At 49.9% G+C, this 22,535-nt stretch overlaps 3 protein-coding genes across 7 annotated transcripts; 2 read left to right on the forward strand and 1 right to left on the reverse strand.

Moving 5' to 3' along the window:
* The first annotated feature begins 717 nt into the window (after positions 1-717).
* On the forward strand, positions 718-2,781 carry LOC120897153 (15-hydroxyprostaglandin dehydrogenase [NAD(+)]-like). Its single transcript, XM_040301810.1, has 4 exons — positions 718-1,289; positions 1,368-1,488; positions 1,572-2,001; positions 2,082-2,781. Exons 1-4 carry the CDS (start codon positions 1,197-1,199, stop codon positions 2,194-2,196), a joined length of 759 nt encoding a protein of 252 aa, XP_040157744.1. The 5' UTR covers positions 718-1,196; the 3' UTR covers positions 2,197-2,781.
* Positions 2,782-2,995: 214 nt separating this feature from the next.
* LOC120895781 (nucleoprotein TPR) lies at positions 2,996-16,809 on the forward strand. Of its 4 annotated transcripts, XM_040299421.1 has the most exons (9): positions 2,996-3,101; positions 3,624-3,884; positions 4,187-10,161; positions 10,388-10,552; positions 10,627-11,552; positions 14,567-14,940; positions 15,097-15,623; positions 15,714-15,876; positions 15,966-16,809. In XM_040299421.1, exons 2-9 carry the CDS (start codon positions 3,719-3,721, stop codon positions 16,217-16,219), a joined length of 8,550 nt encoding a protein of 2,849 aa, XP_040155355.1. In that variant the 5' UTR covers positions 2,996-3,101; positions 3,624-3,718; the 3' UTR covers positions 16,220-16,809. The 4 variants fall into 4 exon arrangements, with proteins under 4 accessions (XP_040155355.1, XP_040155374.1, XP_040155345.1 ...); XM_040299411.1 differs by having other exon boundaries at positions 3,011-3,884; XM_040299430.1 differs by having other exon boundaries at positions 3,011-3,884; positions 15,112-15,623.
* A 188-nt stretch (positions 16,810-16,997) lies between these two features.
* On the reverse strand, positions 16,998-22,471 carry LOC120895799 (choline transporter-like protein 1). 2 transcript variants are annotated; one of them, XM_040299451.1, is made up of 9 exons: positions 21,926-22,470; positions 20,084-20,342; positions 19,883-19,996; positions 19,389-19,508; positions 18,945-19,051; positions 18,378-18,864; positions 17,954-18,322; positions 17,485-17,865; positions 16,998-17,386 (listed from the first exon to the last, which is right to left on the reverse strand). In XM_040299451.1, exons 2-9 carry the CDS (start codon positions 20,147-20,149, stop codon positions 17,117-17,119), a joined length of 1,914 nt encoding a protein of 637 aa, XP_040155385.1. In that variant the 5' UTR covers positions 20,150-20,342; positions 21,926-22,470; the 3' UTR covers positions 16,998-17,116. The 2 variants fall into 2 exon arrangements, with proteins under 2 accessions (XP_040155385.1, XP_040155394.1); XM_040299460.1 differs by lacking the exon at positions 19,389-19,508 and having other exon boundaries at positions 21,926-22,471.
* Between the last annotated feature and the right edge of the window lie 64 nt (positions 22,472-22,535).

Below are 22,535 nucleotides of genomic sequence, written 5' to 3' on the forward strand. Positions count from 1 at the left end.
AACATTAACTCTACATCTTTCAACCCCATTTGACGCAATCTTCAGTACACGGTAGCGTGTATTATGTGCTGTTTTGTTTTTGTTTTGTAAAAAATCGGATCATTTTCATAGAGGTTCGTGTGTTTCTATGCAAACTTGTAGAAGCGCTTTCGTTCCGATCGAATGACAGCGCCTTGTTGTTTCGCACATGCTGCAAGCAAATCGAAATCAAGTAAATTAATTTCAAGCAAGTCATTTGAACGGGAATTCAAAGTGGAATTTTGTTTCGGTAAAACCCGTTACTCTTTTATGTTATCATTTTTTTGTAAGAACGTAGACGTTATCTGCAATGAAAATTGAAATCCATTTTTAACCCGTTTTAAATAGGTTACCAAATTCCCCGTTGAATAGTCAGTTGAAAAAGAGGGGAAAAGCATACAAAACTAGCGTGTTGTGCGCATGCGCACGCAAAAGAAACGTGTTTTGCGAATGAAAAGTTTAAAAAACAGACGAATTGTACTGCCAACCTTCAATGAATAACAAACATTTTATAATGCTTTGCTAATAAAGATATCTCTAATTCCTTTTCTATCACATGTTTGATTATTCATATGCTTTATGTTGACTTGTCAATGTTTACTAAGAACCACCTCTGGAGTTTCCGAGCCACCCTGCCCCCCCATTCCAGGATCACTGAAACATTATCCTACCCCAACGAAATGCGTTATTGGTATTGGTGGGCGGCAAGGCTTCAAAGGAACGGAACGACTTGTAGCTTGCTGTCTGTGTGTGCGCCGTGTTTTTTGGCAAAGGCCAGACAGGAACAAGGAGTGAACGACATTGGATATACGTCTCGTACCTTCCGCAAGCAACCCATTCTCCAATTTCACTCCTTCTAGGTTTTGGAAACTCTTTTCGGAATTGTTTGTGTGTTTAAACGCAAATCGTGTAGGGCCGTGGTCCAATATCCCCTTTATTCTGTTCCAAACCCAGTTAAAAGCTGCGAAAGGCTTGCTGTGTAGTGTTTTGCGTCAAAGTCCTTGCGCGGGGTGTGTCTACAGTTTTCCGGGTGTGGGGTCAGTTCCGTGAATCATTCAGCCAGTATCATCGGTTGCTTGCTCTAACTTGGTACACATACACGCTGTCAGCGTGCAAAACGATAAAAAAAGGTTCCGCTGAACGGAGTTTGCTGAAGTTTAAGTGAAACAGTAATAGAGATGGATTTGAAAAATAAAGTCGCACTTGTGACCGGCGCTGCCACTGGGCTAGGCAGGGCGTTTAGTGAGGAGTTGCTAAAACATGGAGCCAAGGTACGTGCCAAATGCCATCAGTATGTTTTTATGTTCAAATGTGCATCAAATCGACCTAATCGCCGTCCCACAATACAGGTTGTCATATGCGATTTGGACTCGGACGCCGGCGAATTGACCGTGGAAGAGCTCGAAAAACAATACGGCGCACGGGTACTGTTTTGCCATTGTGACGTGACAGACTACATCCAGTTCGAAGGTAAATGGGGGGTGTTAATGTGAGAACGGTACCTAGACAGATCGGTGGACTAATTCTCGTTACGCTAATTTCATTTCCCACAGAGGCATTCGAGTACACGGTGAACATGTTTAAGGAGGTAAACATTGTGATAAACAACGCAGAAATCATGAACGACAACTTCTGGGAGCTGGAGGTGGATGTGAATCTGAACGGTGCCATACGCGGAACGCTGCTAGCGCAAAAGTTTATGGACAAAAGCAAAGGAAAGGGGGGCGGCGTGCTGGTCAACATTGGTTCGGGTGTTAGCGTCACGCCCCAGCTATCGACACCGATCTACACCGCCACCAAGCATGCCATTCTCGGGCTGACCAAAGCCTGTGGTGATCCGTTCCATCACGCCAACACCAACGTGCGAGCATTTGCTTACTGTCCTGGACCGATCGAAAACTCGTCATCGCACAACAAACGGTTCATGTCGCCGGCGTACGAAAAGGCGAAAGAATTGGATATGGCTGGTGTGCAGCTACAACGGTAATTTATATTTGTGGAGCCAGAGAAGACGCAAGGATACAAAACTCTCCCTCTCTCGCTCTCTGTCTTTCTCATTTCAGAATGGAACATGTGGCCAAAGAGTTGATACCACTGTTAAAAAATGCACCCACCGGTTCCATATGGCTCGTGACGGGAGGCAAACCGGCGAAAGAGATACCGTACAGCAGCATTTAAAAATATTGCCCCATCGGATTAAGTACATTCTTCAAACTTCCCATTCAAGCATTCGATTCGTACCATATTCATGTTAATTGACCTAGTCCACGGTCAAGGGTTAACACAAGCGTATCATACAAATTCCATTCCAGTTCACGGATGTAACTATCATTCGGTTCCATAAATCACTCTGACTTAAAGCTAAAGCTCTACATACCATTGATTATGCTTCGCTCCATTTATACTATTACACCAGCGCCATTGAATTCGTGCACAGTAACGGCTGCAGTGAGCGAGTATCCCGCGCTCACCAGCACGTTTCCGTGCATTAGCATAAGAAAGTCGGTATCTTGCAAAGGAATATGACAATTAATTTCCAACACACATTGTGGGCAATTTTCGCAATAGCAATGGGGTTGCGGGAAATAATATTGATATGATACCGAAACGCTTTTGATATTAATTACCATACCAGACAAGCAACGGAAACCAAATGCAATATCAATGTTGTAAGACAAAATTGATATGTTTCTAGTGGTAAAATTGTCGTAAAATAAAGTAAAATGCGTAACTAGTATGAAAAAAAACCTTTGTGGGAACCAAGTTAACCGTAATTATTTTTTTTTTTTTCGAATCATAACTCTTGCGGCCGCATTAAACTCGCCTACCTATGGATATACTGCTGTTTTCGTCGATTCGTCGTTTCGGTCGAGTCGATAAAGCGCCGCGTGAGAAGGAGACAAATAGAGCAAAAGAGCGAGAAGTAGTGCAGTTTGACAGCACGTCTGGGTTCGGGCTTGTTCCACGGGTCGCTGGTGTAGAGGGCTTGCGAATTATTGTTTCGTTCATTTTTCCAGCAGACAGACGTCGTAGCAAGCGTTCCTCCATTGGGAAAGTGCATTTCCAGATATCGGATAAGATCGGTAAAATCTACGACTAAGCGGGCGTTTCACAGTTAAAAAAGAGTTTATTTTTGTTTTGCTTATTGAAAAAGTTAATCCCAAAGTTCAGGCATTTACTTTCGATGCGAAGTAATCCATTCGCAGGGTAGTTTTCCGATGGACAAGCGACGACATGTTTGTCTCTGTGAATGTGTGCGTGTGTCCGGCGTGAATGAAATATAAATGCGTGTTTATAAAGCGAATCACATGAAAGTTTTGTTATAAGAAGCGTAATAATTTAAAACACACACAGAGCGCAATATTATTAAGCTTAAAAATCATCGCAAAGCGCTACAACCGAAGTAGGAAACAGCAAGCAGTACCGGTGGAATTGGGAAGCTTTGTTCCTCCTCCCGGCCATCGGAGTGTGTGTGTCTGTGCGTGTGTACGCGTGTATTTGTATATGTGACTTGTGCTGTCAAACGAAGCAGCATTAGCGGCGACAGTACCAACACCAAGCATCGACGGCGACGGAGTTAACGCGTTTCTTTACCTGAATTTCAGAACTACCATAGACTTTGCGCCCGCGTGATCGTCTAAGTGTAGTGTGTTTGCCATAGTTTCTACCGATCAGCTCGCCCATCTACTGCACTGCAAACATGGAGGTCGACCAGGAGTCGGGTGTGCTGCACTCGATTTTAAGCCCCGAAGAGCTGGGGGCCATTCCGGAAGCATCGATAAAAAAGATTGAAAGCGCGTGCGAAAAGAAGTTTGAGGACTTTCTTACCGCAAAAGCGTTGTGCGAAACGACAAAGACTGACCTAGGTAAGTGGGAGATGAGTTTGCCATTTCATAATGTTTTTTTCTATGCGAGCGCGCCTGGCACCAATGTTCGTAGCTTCTTCTTTCACACGCCAACCTGTGTCGACCTGTCAAAAGGCTGCTATCCCGCTAGAAAATAAGCGGTCGACGCTCTTTGACGGGGCGCAAATTTGTTTGGTTAAGTTTATTTATGCCCAATTCTGCCCATCCCCCTTCCCGTGGAGCCGGGCAGTGTTCTATGCTGTTGTAGTGAAGTGCACATTTATTTCAACATTTTGCATGATATTCCTCTTTTGTACTTGTAGAAAAAAGCAAAGCAGAGTATGAGAAACAAATAGAGCTGCTGACACTCAAGGCGGAAGATGAATCGGCCAAATATCACTCGTCCCAGCTGAGCGTGAAGGAGATGCGTATCGAGCTGGAGGACGTGAAACAGGAGCTTTGCAAGGCGAAGGAAAAGCTGTCCTCGAACGAGGTCGAAAACGATCGGTTCCGCAAGGAGCGCAACCAGGCGATGAATGAACGCGACGCCATGGACAGTGCGCTGAAGCGGAAGGAGCTGGAAGTCGAGCGGCTGCACCAGGATGTGCTCGAGCTGGAAAAGAAGCTGAAGTCGGCCAGCGTGGCGAAATGCGAAGCGCTGGCCAGGCTGGACGAGATCGTTAGCAAAGAGCACAGCCTTGAGTTTAAGGAGAAGCGCATGGATCAGGAGCTGTCGATGCGGGACCATCAGATCGCTCGCCTGACACAGGACCTGGATCAGGCTTTGCGGGAGCTGCAGGGCATCCGGCGCGATCAGAACATCAAATCGTTGACGGTGGAGACGAAGCTGTCGGAAAAGAACGAGGAGCTGAAGATCGCTCACCAAACCAACACGTTCCTGACGGAGCAGAACACGGAACTGTCATCGAAGGTGGAGGAGCTGGCGACCAAAAACATGAAGCTGCGGACGGAAATGTCCACCATGATGGAGCACTACCGGAAGGAGCTGGATTCGCAGAACCGGCTCTGTGAGCTGCTGCAGCAGGACAAGCAGGACCACCTGGAGCAGACGAAAGAGCTCGAGTCGGCCATCACCGCCCTGCGCCAGATGCTGAACGAAGCGACCGAGTCGTGTGGTACGATCGAGACCGAGAAGAAGCAGCTCGAGCTGAAGCACGCCGAGGAGTTGGCCGGCCGGGACAAGTCGATCGGTGAGCTGCAGGAGGAGCTGAAACGCGCGAACGAGCTGCTGGCGGCGGCTCACGAGGAAAGCATAGAGCATGCGGTGGAAAAGATAGCCCCGTCGGCAGCTGCTACCAGCCGCATGCTGAAGACGGGTATGTCACTGACGGAGGTGTACACCCAGTACGTCCGCACGATGGAGCTGCTCCAGCAGGAGCAGAAAGAGAACGGCAAGCTGAAGCTGCAGCTGCAGAACATCCTGCACGAGCTCGAGCAAAGTGCGCCGGAAATATCGCGCCAGCAGAACGAAAACCACAATCTAAGAGAGGCAAACGAGGAGATTACGCAGCAGCTCAACAATCTGATCGCAAAGAGCGGCGAAATGCACTCGGAGATGGCGGCAGTGCGGGAGAAAATGCGCATCGTGGAAGCGGAAAACAAAAACTTCCGCCAGGAGCGGGCGGATCTCAGCCGGCAGATCTGTCACCTGCTGAACGAGATCGAGAAGATGCAAAACGGTGTCATTGCGCCGGACATCGAGCTGGCGGGCATCGGCAGTCCGGGCGAGCTGATCTCAAAGAAGCTGGTGACGTTCTCCAACATCCAGGAGCTGCAGGACAACAACGTGAAGCTGCTGCTGGTGGTGCGCGATTTCAGCGCTAAGCTGGAGGAGATGGAAAAGGTGCACAACTCGATGAGTGCGGCCACGTACGAGGCGAAGCTGGAGGCGTGCAACAAGCGCATCAACGAGCTGAAGGATACGGTGGAGAAGCATCGCAGCCTGCTGGAGCAGTGCAGCCAGCAGCGAGATCGGTACAAGAAAATGTACCACGATGCGATGCGCAGCTACAATCCCGCCTTCTCGACCGCCAGCATGAACGGCGGCAACATGCAGAGCGATTCAATGATGGACGGGCTGGATGAGGTACCGCTGGCCAACAGCAGCACGGCGAACGACGCGAACGTCAGCAACAGCAGCAATCAGCTGGCCGCAATCGTGGCGGAGAAGGAGCGCAAGGTGACGGCGCTGGAGGCCAACCTGCAGGAGCTGCAGAAGGAGCTGGGTGGTGTGAAGAAGGAGTATGAGGCTTACCGGCGCGAGAAGCTGGCCAACGATAAGGCGGTCAATGAGCAGTTCGACAAGTTCCGTACCGAAATCCGCGAGCTTACCGCAAACAACGTGAAGCTGATGGGCACCAACGAATTCAACGCCGAGCAGAACCGCATGATATCGAAGAACATCACGACGTACAAGAACCAGATCACGGCGCTGGAGGAGCGTAATCGCAACTATGAAGGCACGATTGCCAAGCAGGAAGCCTCCATTATGTACCTGAAGGAGGAGGCGATGAGCGCACAGTCGAAGCTGGCCCGCGCCGAGGTACAGCTGGAGAATCTGAAGCAGGAGTGCCGGATTCTGAAGGATAGCGAATCGCGCCTGCAGGCGGAACGTGAAATTCTGAACCGCGAACGCTGCAACCAGAATCTGCTGCTAAACAATCTGGAAATGATCAAGGTCAGCATGGAGCGGTCGGAGAACGAAGGCAGGCAGCGGCTCGAGTCCCGGCTCGACGAGACGTCGCGCGAATGTTCGGCCCTGCGGCGGCGGTTGCAAGAGGAGCAGGATCGGTTCCGGGAGCAGATGGCTTACCTGCAGCGGCAGGTCGAAACGGCACAGAAGCGGATGGACGAAGAGGTGGCGATCGCCGAGGGCCACCAGGCAGCGCTGCGGGAGGCTCGCGATGAGCTGGAGATCAAATCGCGCAAGATCGACGATCTGCAGCGCAAGCTGCAGGAATCGCTGTCTACGAACGACGAGGACAATCCCGTGACGCAAGCGAGACGAAAGATTCGCGAGCTCGAACAGGCCCTGGCGGAGAGTGCGGTCGAGGTGGAGTCACTGCAAGGGCAGCTGGCAACGGCCCAGGAGCACATCAAGCAGTACGCGCAGCTGTCCGAATCGGCCGAAAAGGAGCTGAAGGATCTGACGGAGCTGTACAACCGCACCAAGCAGACGAGCGAGCAGGAACTGGCGGCGGTGCGAAAGAGCGAGGAAGAGCTGCGCACTCAAGTGGAAGAGCTGAAGACGCAAATATCGTTGAAGCTTACCGATGAGCAGCTCACCACCGGTGACCAGAATTCCGAACTGCACAAGGTGCAGCTGGAGCTCAAGAGCACGCTGGAAAAGCTGACCGCGCAAGCGAACGAGCTGCGTCAGTATCGTGAAAAAACCAACAACATGTCCGATGAGCTGCGTGCCGTGGGAGAGCGGTATTCGCGCGAGGTGATGGAGCATTCGAACGACATTACGCAGCTGGCAAAGCTGAAGGAAGAGATGCACCGCACGCAAGCCCAATTCGATGAGCTGAGGAAGCAGCGCGACCAGGCGCAGGAGCATCTGAAGACGAACGAAGAGTGCTGGAAAAATCGCGAACAGATGCTACGCACCGAAGTGTCCCAGCTCGAAGAACAGCTCAACAGCCTCAACTCGCAGAATGCGGTCCTGCACGACCAGATACAGAGCCTGAGCACTCGGTTCTCGATCAGTGCGGCGGCGCTCAACCAGTCGGCCGTCCTGTCCGAATCGGCGACCAATCCGGACGATTCGATGGGCGGCGCGGACGCTTCCATACTGAACCGCTCGCTGAACGACGAGGAGAAGCAATCGCTCGAACAGATGCTACAGATCATCAAATACCTGCGCAAGGAGAAGGACATTGCGGTGGCCCGGTTCGATGTGCTGCGGTCGGAGAACGTGCGCATACAGTCGGAGTTCATGATGCTGCAAAAGAACTTTGACGAGTCGCAGGCGGAACTGAAGCAAATGCGCGAGAACGTCGACACCGAAACGGTAACCGCGGCCAAGCACGAGGAAATCCTGCGCAAACTCGACACGTACAACGCACTGACGGACAGCAACCGAGTGCTGAGGGAGGAACGGGACGGTCTGAACCAGAAGGTGCGAGAGCTGTCCCAGCGTTTGCTCGACGCAGAGGATAAGCTGTTCCCGCTCGAGGAAAAGGTGCGCGAACTGACGGTTAAGCTGGAATCTTCCACCAACGAAAACACGACCCTGCGTATGGATGTGGCGCGCCAGCGGCAGCGCATGACAACGCTGGTCGAACGTTCGTCGAAAACAAACTCGGACGACTGGAAGCGCATGCAGACGGAGCGTGAAAATCTCGCCAAAATGCTGATGGCCGAGAAGGAGCTGCTGAAGCAAGCGAACGAGGAGCTGAACACGCACAAAGTCGAGCGCACGAGACTGGAGGCGGAAATGGGCACCGTCAACAAGAAGCTGCAGTCGGCCAACGCGCTGGTAAAGAAGCTGTCGGATGATCTGGAAGCATCGGCCGTCCAGGCAACGGAGATCGAAACACTTCAGGCCGCGTTGAAGACTGCGGAAGACAACCTAGCGGATATGCGCATCAAGGAAGGCCAGATTCGAAAGATTGCCAAGCGCTACAAGGATGCATTCACGGAGCTGAAGCGCGAGACGGACGCGCGGAAGGAAGATGAAGCAGCAGCAGCAGCTGGAGGGGCAGGAGCAGCTGGTGCTAACGCGGCAGCCGGTGGTTCGTCCGGCGATGGTAACGCTTCCGCCGGTGATGCAGCGGCTGCAATGCAGGAAGCAGGAGCAGCGGCGGACTCGGAGGATATGCGCAAACAGATAGCGACGGCTACCGAAGAGATTGACACGCTGAAGAAGGAAAACGAGCTGCTGCGGGCGAAGCTGGAGAAGGCCGAACGCGGCATGGACATTATGAAGGATGCGAAAAACCGCATCCTGGCCCTGACGGAGCAAAAGAACAATGCGGCACGGGAGCTGAACGCGGTGAAGTCGCAGATGCAGCAGCAGCTCGATCAGATGCGCGAGGAAACGGACACGCTGAAGGCACAGTACGAGGGGCGCGTGACGCGCTGCGAGAAGGAGAATGCGGACGCCGATCGCGAAAGCAAGGACGCGATCAGTCGGCTAACGAGGGAAAACGAGCAGCTGACGATTCGATTGAACCAGCTGAACCGGCAGCTGGGATTGCAGCAGGCGGTGGCCAAACCGACGACCAGCGCGGTTGGTGCGGGCGCGTCCGACAAACCGGTGGGCGAAAGTCCCCGCACGGCGAACGTGAAGCCGATGGCCGGGCCCAGCCAGCAGCAGTCGGCTACGGTTACGCCGAGGCGGGTGAGCGAAACGCCGCTGGCCAGCATCCGGCCGATGGCTGTGGGTAGTCGCACCGCCGCCGTGCTCCCGACGAGCCAATCGAGCAGCGCTAACGTTGCGATCGTGCAGGGTTCGTCGGCGTCCGCAACGGTGTCGACCAGTCCGGCGCAAGGGGTCAGCGTATCGGGTGGATCCGCGGCAAGTACGGCAGCTTCCGGTAGCGGCAGCAGCAGCAGCAGTAGCGCCGGTAGCTCCCTAGTGGCAGGTAGTGGAGGAAGCGGACCGGCTGGAGTGTCCGGCACACCGTCGACCAGCGGTCTCACCACAGCGCTCGTTCCGCCCCAGCAGCAGCAGGTGCACAGTGCAACCGCGACCAGTAGCAGCAGCAGCAGCACCAGCAGCAGCAGTTGCAGCGCCACTGGCGTCACCAATCCGATTGGTTTGAACGAATCGATATCCTCACCGACAAGCTCGCACACCGACTACATGCCGGCGACCAGCTCGGCCAGTGTGGCCGTTGCAGCAGTGCCGCCAATGGGCACCGCTTCCACTTCCACGGCCGAAAGCTCTTCCTCGTCTTCCAGCACGTCCACGCATGCGGAGGGGGAAAATGCACCGCAAATCGCTCGACCGGACGACCAGGCCCAGCAGCAACAGGTGCAGCAGGCCGCCGTAGCTATGGTGATGCCCCATGTGGAAGGAGTTGTTGGCCAGCAACAGTCACCGCAGGCTCATCTGTCGCAGCAGCAGCCGCAATCGGCGGTACAGCTTCAACCACTGCAGCAGCAACAGCAGCAGCAACAACAGCAGCAACAGCAGCAGCAGCAACAGCAGCAGCAACAACAGCTCCAACAGCAGCAGCAACAACAGCAGCAGCAGCAACAACCGCAGCAGCAACAGCTACAGCAGCAACAACCACAGCAGCAACAGCTACAGCAGCAATCATCAGCTCAAGTAAGTGGCTAGTTACTTAATTCAAAGATGTAAGGTGAAGGATTGGGACCTCAATCATTATTCCCATGCCCGTAGCAAATGTGCTTAAATCTTTTGAAACATAAATAAGATCTCATCATTTAGTGAAAAGAAGCAGCCTTCAATTCTTCAATTGCATCATGTTTTATACTGCTTCATATATTTACTATGTTGTATTCATGCTCTTCTGTCTTTTTATTTGTTATAGGCATCCTCCAGCAACACTGTAACCACTACACAGGCCGGTCACAAGCGACCCCGCGACGTAGAAGGTGACAGTTCGACCGATAACGCTGGCCAACAGTTGGTCAGTAAGCCAGCGCCGGCAAAAAAGCGCCTTCGATTGGTGCAAGTGGCAGCAGACGGTTTCCAGGTAAGGGTTACCAAGGCAATAAGCACACTATCAATGAGTGTTTTCATTGGACGCATTGTTTCTCTCTTGCACAGGGTGTCAGTGAATCTGGCTTAGATGTTGAGTATCAAGTGCCGACATCTTCGCAGCGCGATCAAGAGGACGACATAATCGTGGTAGACTCCGAGGAGGAAGACGACGATGATGATGACGACGAGGAGGAGGAGGACGTTGTTATGGCTGACGAGGGTACGGCCGAAGCGGATGACGGTCCGTTCGATGCGTATGAAACGGAGGAGCTGGGCGTTGCCGGCGGTGTCGGTGCGTACGACGAAGGCGAAGGGCCGGACATCGACGAGGATAACAACATCCAGTCCGCCAACAATGAGGTCGATGTGGACGAAGACGAAGCACCGAATCCGTGCGGTACCACCTCAACTACCTCCACGTCGACGTCCTCCACCTCATCGTCCACGCTGTCCGCCAAGGTAATGGATACGACCGCGGACGTGGAAACGAGCAGCACCAGCAGCTCGACCGTACCCGCCGGCGGCAGTTCCGTTGCCGTAGCCGGTGCCTCCACCTCTACGGAACCGTCCTCCGCTGTCGAAAGCGGCGCCAGCACAAGCTCGACAAGCGGTGGCAATACATCGAACGATGCGCAACAGCTACCGCAGATCCAAAGCACTACCGGGGCCAGCCACGGCGAAGCATCTGCTGCCGGTCAGCAATCGTCTTCCTCTTCCTCGTCAGCCCTACCGTCGGGCGCCGCTGCGTCCTCGACGGGAGCGGGCAGTACCGCGGCCCAATCGCAGGCAGCGGCTGCAGCAGCCGCAGCGGCTGTGGCGGTCGGTGGCAGCGGCGTTTCCGCCGCACGGCAGGTGGTCAATCCGCTCAGTCGCCAGCAGCAGCAGGCGGCTCATCTCATGCTGATGCAGCAAAACTACGACCACCACGAGGGTGCGGACGATCGCATCGTACCGAGCACACCGACATTGTACGCGCCTCGGCGAACAGATGGGTAAGAAGAAACATGCACAGAGAGACCGTAAGTTACCGTGTGAGATATTTGGGCTGGTTGTTGGGATATACCATCATCTCTTCGCTGGGAATGAAAAGCTCTTAACGTTTTCGTTTTTCTTTTGGTCCATTTGCTTCAGCAGCAAATGTTGTTAAATGAGTTCATTGGTTGTTTTTTTTAATGTATTAGACACTCATACCCGTTCATGCTTTTGTATTTGCATACTAATAGTACATCTTACTGGATTTAGACTTTAGCCTCTGTATCCTATTTCATAATGATTTGTTTTGTTGTATTGAATGATTTCTATCAACTTTGCTCAGTGTTACCAGGGAAACGTTCGCCATCGGTACGTGTTGTCATTAAATAGTACACTAATAACATCATAAACATTTCAAATCAAGCTTGAATTTTACCTTTGTAGCTCTTCATATTGCCTCATTTCAGCATCAACTAAAATCATACATTAAAACGTACTCTTTTCGACCTTCGGTAGTATTAATTTTGGTACACAAAAATTCGCATTAAAGAACCCCGCCATATACAACTATTATCACATATGGATGGAGCATGTATTCGACCGGAGTTTTGGTGCTGTCGCAGCACAATTTTTAATTAATATTTTTAACACGTTGATTGTGGCAGCACGAATGGAGGAATCATAGCACATTTAATTGCTCAACATATAAGTTTAATTTCCAGTTCAACGTGCATGTGGACATTCAACGTGTTAAACAAGGAAACACATCGATCGTAACCATGATCTCTAGTGGAGGAATGGAATGTATTATTTTAATGATTGTTATACACGAAAACTGAAAGCTTTGTGTTTTTTTTAGTAAGAAACTCTCATTCTAACCACGTCTCTCTATCTCTCTTTCTCTCTTTCTTTGTTCTCAACATTTTGCATACGCCCTAGGCCATAAGACACATCGCCCACGGGGAAGAGAATGGCACACTCGATAGCACACTTTTAGCTTGTTTCTTTCGATTATTATTATTTTTTTGTGAACCAGTAAGGAACTCACTTCAGATAATGCCACGAATAGATAAAAGTTAGAAGTCACTGTGTAAGGTCCAGAAATTCAGGTAGAACAAGGGCCAGAGTTGCACACTGTTCAGATATTGAGGATAGCTTATTCTGTCCCGTGGGTCAGCTTATTTCGGGGCGGTCCCATGGCACAGTCGTCAACACGCACGACTTAACAACGTGCCCCTCATATGCGACCGTCTCCCCGTAGCCAGGTACTGACTGTATCCGGCTGCGTGGTTCTCAATAAGTTTCAAACGCCTGTCAAAGGCCAACATGACCACGTAGGTCGTTACGCAAATAAGAAGAAGAGGTTATTTCTGGTGTGTTGCTGCTATATATATACACAATACATATGCTATGTTTTATGATTACAAATCGCATTCAACGAATAGATAATTTGCCACCAAGCCCTTGATAAAGCATTCCAAACTCTCGCGAAGTAGCGGATTAAAAAAATAAACTGCAGTTTTATCTATTCCTTTCCCTTTTTTTACTACTAGGCACTAGGTAGCTAGGCACTGAATGGAAAACACTTTTTAAATATGTTAATGTTTTCACCATCTTAGGTCAACGATTAAATTGCTTTACTGTTCCAAATTACATTCGCAGGAAAATGGGAAGAGAAATCTTTCGACAAACATATTCTTTTACTAGGCTCTACTTAAGTTTACTCACCAAAATTGGTTTGAACACGCTCAAAGCGCACCGCAACCACTTCATACTATAGACGGTGGCTCCCGAATTGCTTCAAGAATAGACCGTTTTCCGGGTCAGTTTTCAGTATTACCAGCATTGTTTAACGCTCACAAGATGTTTTTCAACCGCTGGTCATATATTTGTGACAACAGAACTGTTGGAAAACATCTCGCAAGTGTTGAACAATGTCGCTAACATGTGAAACTCACCCGGAAAACGAAGTAACATATTTTTGATTTCCATTTATACTATACTTAGTTGCGCTGCTTGATGCATAACAGGGATTATTACATTTCTGAGCGTGTTTAATCTAATTTTAAAATGAGCAAATTTCAAATAAAAACTGACTTCTTTTAGTGTTAGGTGAAGAATTTTTAATAGCGTACAACAGTGTGTGGCAGTTTAGCTTTAATAGGAATCGTTTTTTGTTTATCCGTGAAAATTGTATAGGCGCCGTGTGTATGTTATAGGTGTTTAGAAGTAAGTTTAAAACAGAACAGTTAGACTATACTAGGGTACATACGATCAAATTATCCAATATAGACGTAAACACACGCTCCGACATACTCACCACCCTATCTGATATAGCAGTCATTGGTGGAACATTATCCACAAGGAAAGAAAATTAAAAACAGCAGATATTCTTGCTTATTATGCACGTAGAGAACTGTTGTTATCTGGTGTTGTAAGCAGCAATGTCCGAAAATAAAGCCATCATCCCAAAAAAAAATCACATTCCGCTGGTTGTGTTTGTACACAGTAATTCCTATTCATGTAGAGACACAAAGACAAGAGAGAAAGAGAGACCATTATGCGAGAGAAGATCTCGAGAAAAGTAAAATATAAAATACCTACGACGTTTTGCTTTTATCATTTCAATCGTTTCGGTTTGTGCTTTACATTTCCAAGGAGGCTCCTTTTTTAACCATCCTTAAGCGCTAGCCCTGCAGAAGCATCCAAACTTTACCGTTCGCGGGCCGCATTGCTTCGCATGTAACGCTGTTATGGGTCATGTTACCGTTACCTTTAGCTAATGGGAACACTTAATGAAGGGGTTACAATGTGCTCCGCTGTGTGATATCGTAGTTATGATCATTTTTACTTATCCGGCGCTACAACACGCCTTGTGGGCTCGTTTATTACAGCCGTTTAGCTGTTTTAGGGATCGTTCTTTAGTTAGTCTAGTTATGTTGTTTCCTCCAATGTGAGTGTGTCTGTGTGTGTGTGTGGCATACACTAAATGCGCGTTATGTGTGTTCTGTTCCCATTTCCCGTCCGCTTTCAGCTTCAGCGTAGGTTCGCCGCATCCGCAGGTACCAACTGCCCGCTTTACGTTCAGCGAAACGTCGGCCAGCCGTCAGTCGGTCGGTGTGGTACCGACCAGTGGTGGTAGTGGTGTGGCCGGCGGCAGCAACGTCAGCTTACCGGAAGGCATCGACGATACCCGCATTGATTTGTCCCAGCTGGACGAAGCAACGGTGGCCGGTGGCAGTGGACGCAGCGTACCTACAACACCGCAGCATACGACCCACTCGTCGTCGGAACATTCCATAATGGGTGGCCTGTCGGCGGCGGCGGCGGCAGTAGCAGCCGGTGGGCCGACTAGCAGTGGCGAAAGCCAAGTGCCCGACATTCTTGTCTCTGGTGCTAATATCGGAGGTGAGTAGAGGGTGTGTGGTGGTTGTCTTGTCACTTGTCACTAAAGCTACGTTTGTCTATCTGTTCTGTGTTCTTGTCTCCCGCCTTTTGTGTGCACTTTGTTGCACTTGTCTGCGTTTCGCGGTACCGACGAATATGTGGCCCTAACGTGTGCAGACGGTTACATCCCAGAGTCAACAACGAGCAGCTCGATCGATCCACTGTATTCCTCCGAAGCGCAGGCGTCCACCGATGCCGGCGGCCCGGGGGCGCTTGAACGCAGCGAACGAGAGCTGCTGGAGGAAGATGACGATCTGGTCGATGGTGGCGATTCGCGCAGCATCGGTGCGGAAGCTAACGCTACCATCGGCGGGGACGATGTGGACGACGATGACGTGGACGGAGACGTAGATATGGAGGAGCACAATACCAGCACCAGCACCACCGCCAGCACGTCTACCGGCAAGCCACGCGGAGGACCGGCATCGGCGGCAGCAGCCGGCTCGCAGTCAACTACAGCGGCCCCGAGCACATCGGCCGCCAGTTCGGAATCTCCTGCTGTCGGCACGGCCCAAGCATCGGGCTCCGCCAGCGGCAGCGGATCTTCGTCCGCCCCGCGTAAAAACGAAGCCGATGCCGGTGCTGCCGACGATGGTGTCAGCTCCGAGGGTGAACATCTGAACAAAAGTTTAGTTCAGTCGCCGGTAAGTAGTAGTGAACTTCTGGTGGTGGGAGATATGTTGGAAGGAGATTGACAAACGATTTGTGTTCGTACTTTTTTTGTTTTGCCACAGATGGAAGAAAGCAGCGAGGCTGATGTGTTGGAAACTCCGAGCAGCAACATGCGCTTGCGCTCTTCCTCCACCACTCCACGCGCAGCGACGAATGCAACCACCCGACGGGCCCGTCGTATACAGCCACGGCCCCTGAATCGATCGTCTTGGGACGAAAGCAGACGTAAGCTTTTACCCGATCAATGTGCTGCTGGGCTGAAGTCAATAGCTAATGGTTTTCTTCTTTTGTTGTTGCCGTGTTCCTCCTTCCAGCAAATCGCTCCGTTGCCCAGTCGATGGGATCTCCTCCGCAGGGTGGGCATCACTACCAACCTCCTCACATGATGCAGCAACATATGCACATGCAGCAGCAGCACCAGCAGCAGCACCAGCAGCTGCAACAGCAGCAGCAGCAGCAGCAGCAACAACATCAGCAACAGCGACAGCAGCAACAACAGCATGCGCAATCGAGACGCGGAAATCAACGTGGTCGTGGAAGACGCTCGAATGCTTACCGATATCAGTAAATCTGTGTGGAACTGTGGTGGTCGGTCGTTTATTACGTCCTGCACTTAGTTAAGCCCCGTACTCTATATACTACTCTACATACAGCTCAATACAGCTGTAGCATCGATGCCGGTGGGACCGTGCTGCTGCATCGCCTACTACTACTACTACAACCGCTCACAATGCTGATTCCTATCGCGGGTAAAGTTCGCGGCTTAGCTTATGAAGCGAATTAAAAGACAAACGTTCTGCATTCGACGAATGCAGGGAGAAGGCAAAACACATTCACAAACGAGAGGAGTGGCAAGTTTAATCATTTCAAAAAATGTGTCCCGATGGAATTACTTGTAGATTCGCTAGCGTTAAGGGGTGCTCCTCGTGTTTTGTGCTAAGGTGTGCTAATTATAATGATTTTCCCTCTGTAAACTTTGTGTGTTTTCCAACGAGCACCAGAAGAGCCCGCCAGAGAAGATGGATTCGTTCTTCGCACAAGTATAAATGGTCAGCGCGCTAATGATGATCAGCTAGCTCTGTGCGTAGGTAGACATGTACCGCATTAAGCGTATAATTAAAAATGAAATATAGAAAGTAAAAATATCTGGCTGATTAATGGCGGTGTGTTGAAGGAACTGTTTTTTCATCGAAAGAATATTTAAAAATATTTCTCTTGGCAAACTATTTAGTCAGCAAACAAGTACAAAGGGGTTTTGTTTCGTAATAAATGACAAAACGATTTATATACTTCACACTTTCATTTTTATTCACACTTTTTTCAAGTTCTTCACACAAAAAACCCTCCAAAAACCAAGCTCGGTGCAAAAAAAAGTATAAAATTGTGAAAAGCAAAAGCCAACCACACACACACACACAGGCAAGTAAGGCAGAAAATGATCTTAAACCAGGGAGAATCATAGTAATCAGTCTACTGTCTCTGAAATGGCCGTAGCACGCTGCTGGGCCGTGGTAGGCGAACCGCCGCCGTTTGGTTTTGCCGACGCGCCCATCCAGGCTTTGCCGTCGCGCACCGATTGCCTGGTGCCGCCGGAGCTTTTGTCCGCGATGGAGAGCGCTTTCTTCGAGTTCTGCACAAACTCCATCAGCCCGCGGGACATGTAGTACGGGCGGCTTATTCCATCGTTGCTCTCACAATCTTCACAGAAGCACAGGAAAATTGTATCGACCGTCATCTGAAGAGGAACACACAAGGAGAGAGAGAGAGAAAGAGGTTTGATGTTAAACGAAAAACAAACACCACACGATTCAGAATCTCCTGAGACAGCCTTACCTCGTACACGGTCATAAAGCAGTGCGCCACCAGGTAGGCAAAGATACCGACCAGTATCAGCGGTACGTACGGATGATGCAGGCCAACCTTTTTCTGGATCAGTTCCACCCCAATCAACCCGGTGGCCACCACCACAAACACCTTGGCCAGCACCAGCACGAAATCGCCGACCGAGTTGATGGCAAACACGCGCAGCGCGTTGTTGGTGAGCAGCCGGAAGGCGTTTCTGCCCGCCTGACAGAACGGGTCGCCGTGCATCGCCGTCAGGATGTAAGCGTTGCGCGTCAGGTACTGCAGGAACCGCTCGAAACACTGCAAACAGCACTGGCAGCAGTCGAACAGGAAGCTAGTGACGCGGTTCTGCGGATTGCGCACCGAATGCTGGGTGCGGCGCAAAAGAAAGAGGAGGAAAAACGGCATTAAAAAAGCAAGTAAACAACGCATTACAGAGATCCCGGCCGTAGCGTACCATCAACAGTTTCAGCATCGCCCTCAGGAACTGCACCAGTGCGATCACGAACGAACCAAGCGCCACCGTGCCGAGATGATAGCGCAGCAGGTTGCAGTAGCTGCGCCCGATCGGATTGCTCAGGTTGGATTTGTTGCGCGTGAAAAACCAGCCGGCCACGGCGCCGGCAATGACCATGTGCTGGCAGCCGATCACGAACTGGCAAAACCACAGGAACGCGAACAGATTGTACCAGCGCGTGAGCAGCATGGTGGAGTCTTTCACGTACTTGGCGCTGTTGTTGCTTTCCACCACCAGCATGCCGGCACTTTCGATCCACACCGTGAAGTAAACGTACAGCACTATTACCGCCGCAATGGTGGCGAACGTCTGTGAAGAGAGACAACATTAATAAGTAGGCTAGAGCTCCTCCGCGTGTACGCACCAAAATCGGTTCCGCCAGCAGGAACGGCATGCTGGCGATCGCTTTCCCCGCCTCTTTGAACAGCTGCACCACGAGCTTGATCCGCTTGCGCATCACCAGTATGACGAGGTACACGAGCAGCGTGGCAACCGTGGCCGCGATTGCATAGTACAGCCAATTGTTCATCCGCATGCGGGAGGAATCGGCCGCACTGGGCGGCAAATGTTCCGCTTCGTACTGCCACCGCAGCCACAGCCAGATGGTGCCGGCCGTGCAGGCCAGTACGACGGCCAGCAGCACCAACCACACGATCAGGCCCGGTATCACGCGCAACAGCACGAGCGTGAGCAGCGAGAAGGCGAACGCTGTCACCGCTAGCCACACCATCTCCCGGTGGCACGCTTCCAGGTCCTCGGACACCTCCTGGAAAAAGTTGCGCAATCCGGTGCGCGTTGCCACCTCATCCGTTGGGTTGTTCTTCCGGATGCAGCGGTTGAGAAAGGGTTTGCTGGAATAACAGGGGGAGGGACAGGACTCATTTCGATTATTATGGAGGTCGATCATTATTGAGGATGGAAATGAACGTACAAGCCTTCAATTTCGTCGCAACTCGAGACGCACATACGATGTAGATCGCTTTCGGTCACCCCGGATCCTTCCACCAGTAAAAACGGCTCCTTCGATCGATCCGCTCCCTGTGAACGATTTAATCCAAATTAGAATGGGTGAAATGTTAGGCAATCCTTTTTTCCATTATGGCGTTAACACATAATACGCCAGGTGAGTGACCATTTCTGTACGACTCTTACCACTAATGATTGACCATGAACCGTCTGTATTGGTTTCAATATTCCTAAACTATACTCTAAACCATAACTAACTTTTTTTTCAACAAATTGTCTATAACACAGATATGTGAAAGCTTACATCATTAAATGCATAAACCGTGAATGCCAACGTGTTAGGTGTTAACCCATACCTCTAACTTGGTACTACACGCGACCTAAAGCATTCGTAACGATGGGGACCTACCTTGCACGGCAGACTCTGGTCCGGCTTGTTGTCGCGCCCACAGACATTGGCACAGTCATCGTACCCATTTATTATGCGATAGATATCTCCAAACGCCATGCAGTAGATAATGAGCACCAGCTGCGGTAAGGTAAAGGCCAAACAGACATATGTTACCACCACGGAATGGTTTTTATTTTCGGAGAAATTATGCACACAATGGATCTTTTCACTAGGTCATGCCCATGGCACTCATTCCTGGTATTGGAGCAGTGGTGGACAGTTGTGACATCGTAATGAGTTGTTCAAGGATGGGAATTTTAACCGACTTAAGTGGAAATAGGAGTTATGATCTAGCTCCTGCGTTCCTGAACGGGACAGATTCCAACTAGAATATACATTACAAGTTTCCAGTCAGAGTGAAAGAATATGACTAATTTACCGACCGATTTCAAACTACCGCCTGTAATCGATGTTGTTCCGGTTCTAGCAATTAGTCGCTTAGGAGCACTTACCAGAATTAAAATGAAGGCAGCTTTTATGGCAATAAACATGATGTCCGTGCAATGCCGGTCGGCACGGAATATATTAACCGACTCATCGCTGCTCGGTGACGGGGATTTAGAATGCTGGGGGAAAAAATGGAAGGCACAGAAATATGAACACCCACTTTGAATATGCCATCAGGATACGGTTACTATTTCCGAAATACGCACATCGAACGATTCCCCCGGTGACACCTTATCCGTCCGGCTGGACAGGCAGCAACAGAACTGCTGCATTGCTAATTGCGTCCGTCAGTAGGCGGAGTACTGTTAATTCTTTCCGGTTTTTAAAGCACTCTCCGATGTGTCACATCCAATGATCCGTTCGCTTGTGCATTATGGAATTATCCGATTTGAACGATTCGTCCGGCCGATTTTCCGGATGCACTTGTTTTCACTTTGTACTACAACTTCAAATCTGGAGTCATCACTGTATAGATGAAATTATAGAATTGTTATTAGATTTCCAAAAAACTAGAAATATCACACATTAAGGATCACTCCCTAGTGACGGAAGTGTGCAGTAGTTGCCTAATCCTTGGAACGTTTCACAGCACACTAAACTAGCACATATATCCTGCCAACGCCTACTGCGTGCAACCCCAAACTCCTCTGGGGGCGCTCGGATTCGTATAGCAACGGAATCGGTGTTGTGGGAGGGGTTTTACGAGGTGCGGAAAATAATGATACATACACACAAATACCATCGAATGCACTTCACGCCACAACTAACACACTGGAGCGATACAACAAAAGGACATGAACCTTAACATGGACAAGTAACATGTCAGTAACTAGTAGACGAACAAAACAAAAAAACCGAATGCTCCCAAACATTTGCGTATCTAAGGACACGTGCATTCAGTGGAACATATTATTGTCTATCGGACCTTATTGTTCCACTATGTTTGAGGGGAAGGTGATAGGTGGATTGATACGGTATTCTATGTTCACTGGTATGAGAACAAGCATACCAAAACGGAAGCGTGTGTATCACCTCATATCGCGACGATCGACAACGATTGACTAAGCGCAAACAAACGTAGCAAGGACTTTGAAATTTGATTCCCGCGATACGCGCGTGCTTCGTGCTTGGCGCGTAAACGCAAACGGTAATCGCGTTCTCGTTCCACACGATATACTACACACACACACACACATTGCGAAGCATTTTATTATGACAACACCCTACCCAGGTTGCAATGCCAGGTTCAGCCCTCCAGAGCCGTCATTACAGAGTGGTAGCGGCGAAACAGCATTAGAAGAAAAAAAAAAAAACTGTGAGCTTTGTAATAGTTTTGTCCCTTGTTTTATGAAATGAGGAAAATATCGGCCCAGCCATTACTATCTTTTTGATGAGGTCACTAAACATCGATTAATATGTGTTTCCGTTTAAGTCTATTACACGCTTATAGGGTTTTCCAGGAGTTATCATAGCTGTGGGACACTTTATCGACTCTTTCTTAAGTGAAATGAACTTAATTTAATGGGAATTGGACTCTACAGAATCCTTGTTGGACAAATCCAATAGGAATTTCTAATACGCCTGTCCAATAAGCAAAAAGGGTGCCATAGAGTCCAATTCCCAACATATCAAGCTCACTTCCTATAAGAAAGAAAGTGTCCCACAACTATGAGAACCCCTGGAAAACCCTGTATAGATGCATTTTAATGACCCACTATCAAGCATTGGCTTTCAATCGAACGCATAACGTCTGGGATAGAAATTAATCGAATATTGGGACCGTCGAATTAAACTCAAACTAATAAGCTCAAACACTAGCCGCGTAGCACGACACGTTTACCAGTATTCGCGAAAATAAAAAGTAATTTATTGTCCCGTTATGCATAATTAATACACTTTTCCTACCACCGACACCACCGGATGTTCCACTACGAACGTTCACACATGAAAATCGATCTTGCTGTTGCAACACAGACACACAGAACACACAGAAGGAATACACTACTTGAAACGAATTACCCGCATGCACTCAAAATGGATAAACTCACGTAAAATGCATCAATCAATGGCTAAAGCATCGCAAAGTGCAGTATCTTTGAGCTACAACTGCGTCCTTTCGTGACATAACTGTGTGGCGTGTGGGTCTGACTGGGTTGCTTCCCGGGGCTTCTCACACAGCGAACCTGCGACTACTGCGACGACTATCAGTCTTCCTTACCGAACGGCAACTGAACGCTCTGCACCCTTGGCGACCAACCTTCTATCGCACCAGTTGTTTGTCGTCGTACAGTCACAGGACGCATGCCGGTGGATGGGAAGGCGTTTTTCGCGATCTCCATCCACACACAGCCACAGAGCACACAGCAAAAAAAGGGAGTCCCGAGTCCCAATATGCAGCCAACGCACAAGAAGAAGGGAGTTGCTGTTTCCCGAAGTTCCACACACACACACAGGTCCCCTCAACCCCTCGCAAGCAGTAACTACCTACTCTGCAAATGCGCGCGCCCCAATTGCATAGCTACCGGGTGGCTTGATGGTAACCATGGTATTGCGAGGAAAATAAAACATACGCTCATAGACACACACACACACACAACTGTGCCCGCTGCAAACCCGCACGGGACCGTAGTAACACGTTTTGTCGAATCACGGCGCCAG

Source organism: Anopheles arabiensis, chromosome 2 (assembly GCF_016920715.1).
Source record: "Anopheles arabiensis isolate DONGOLA chromosome 2, AaraD3, whole genome shotgun sequence".
NCBI lineage: Eukaryota > Metazoa > Arthropoda > Insecta > Diptera > Culicidae > Anopheles > Anopheles arabiensis.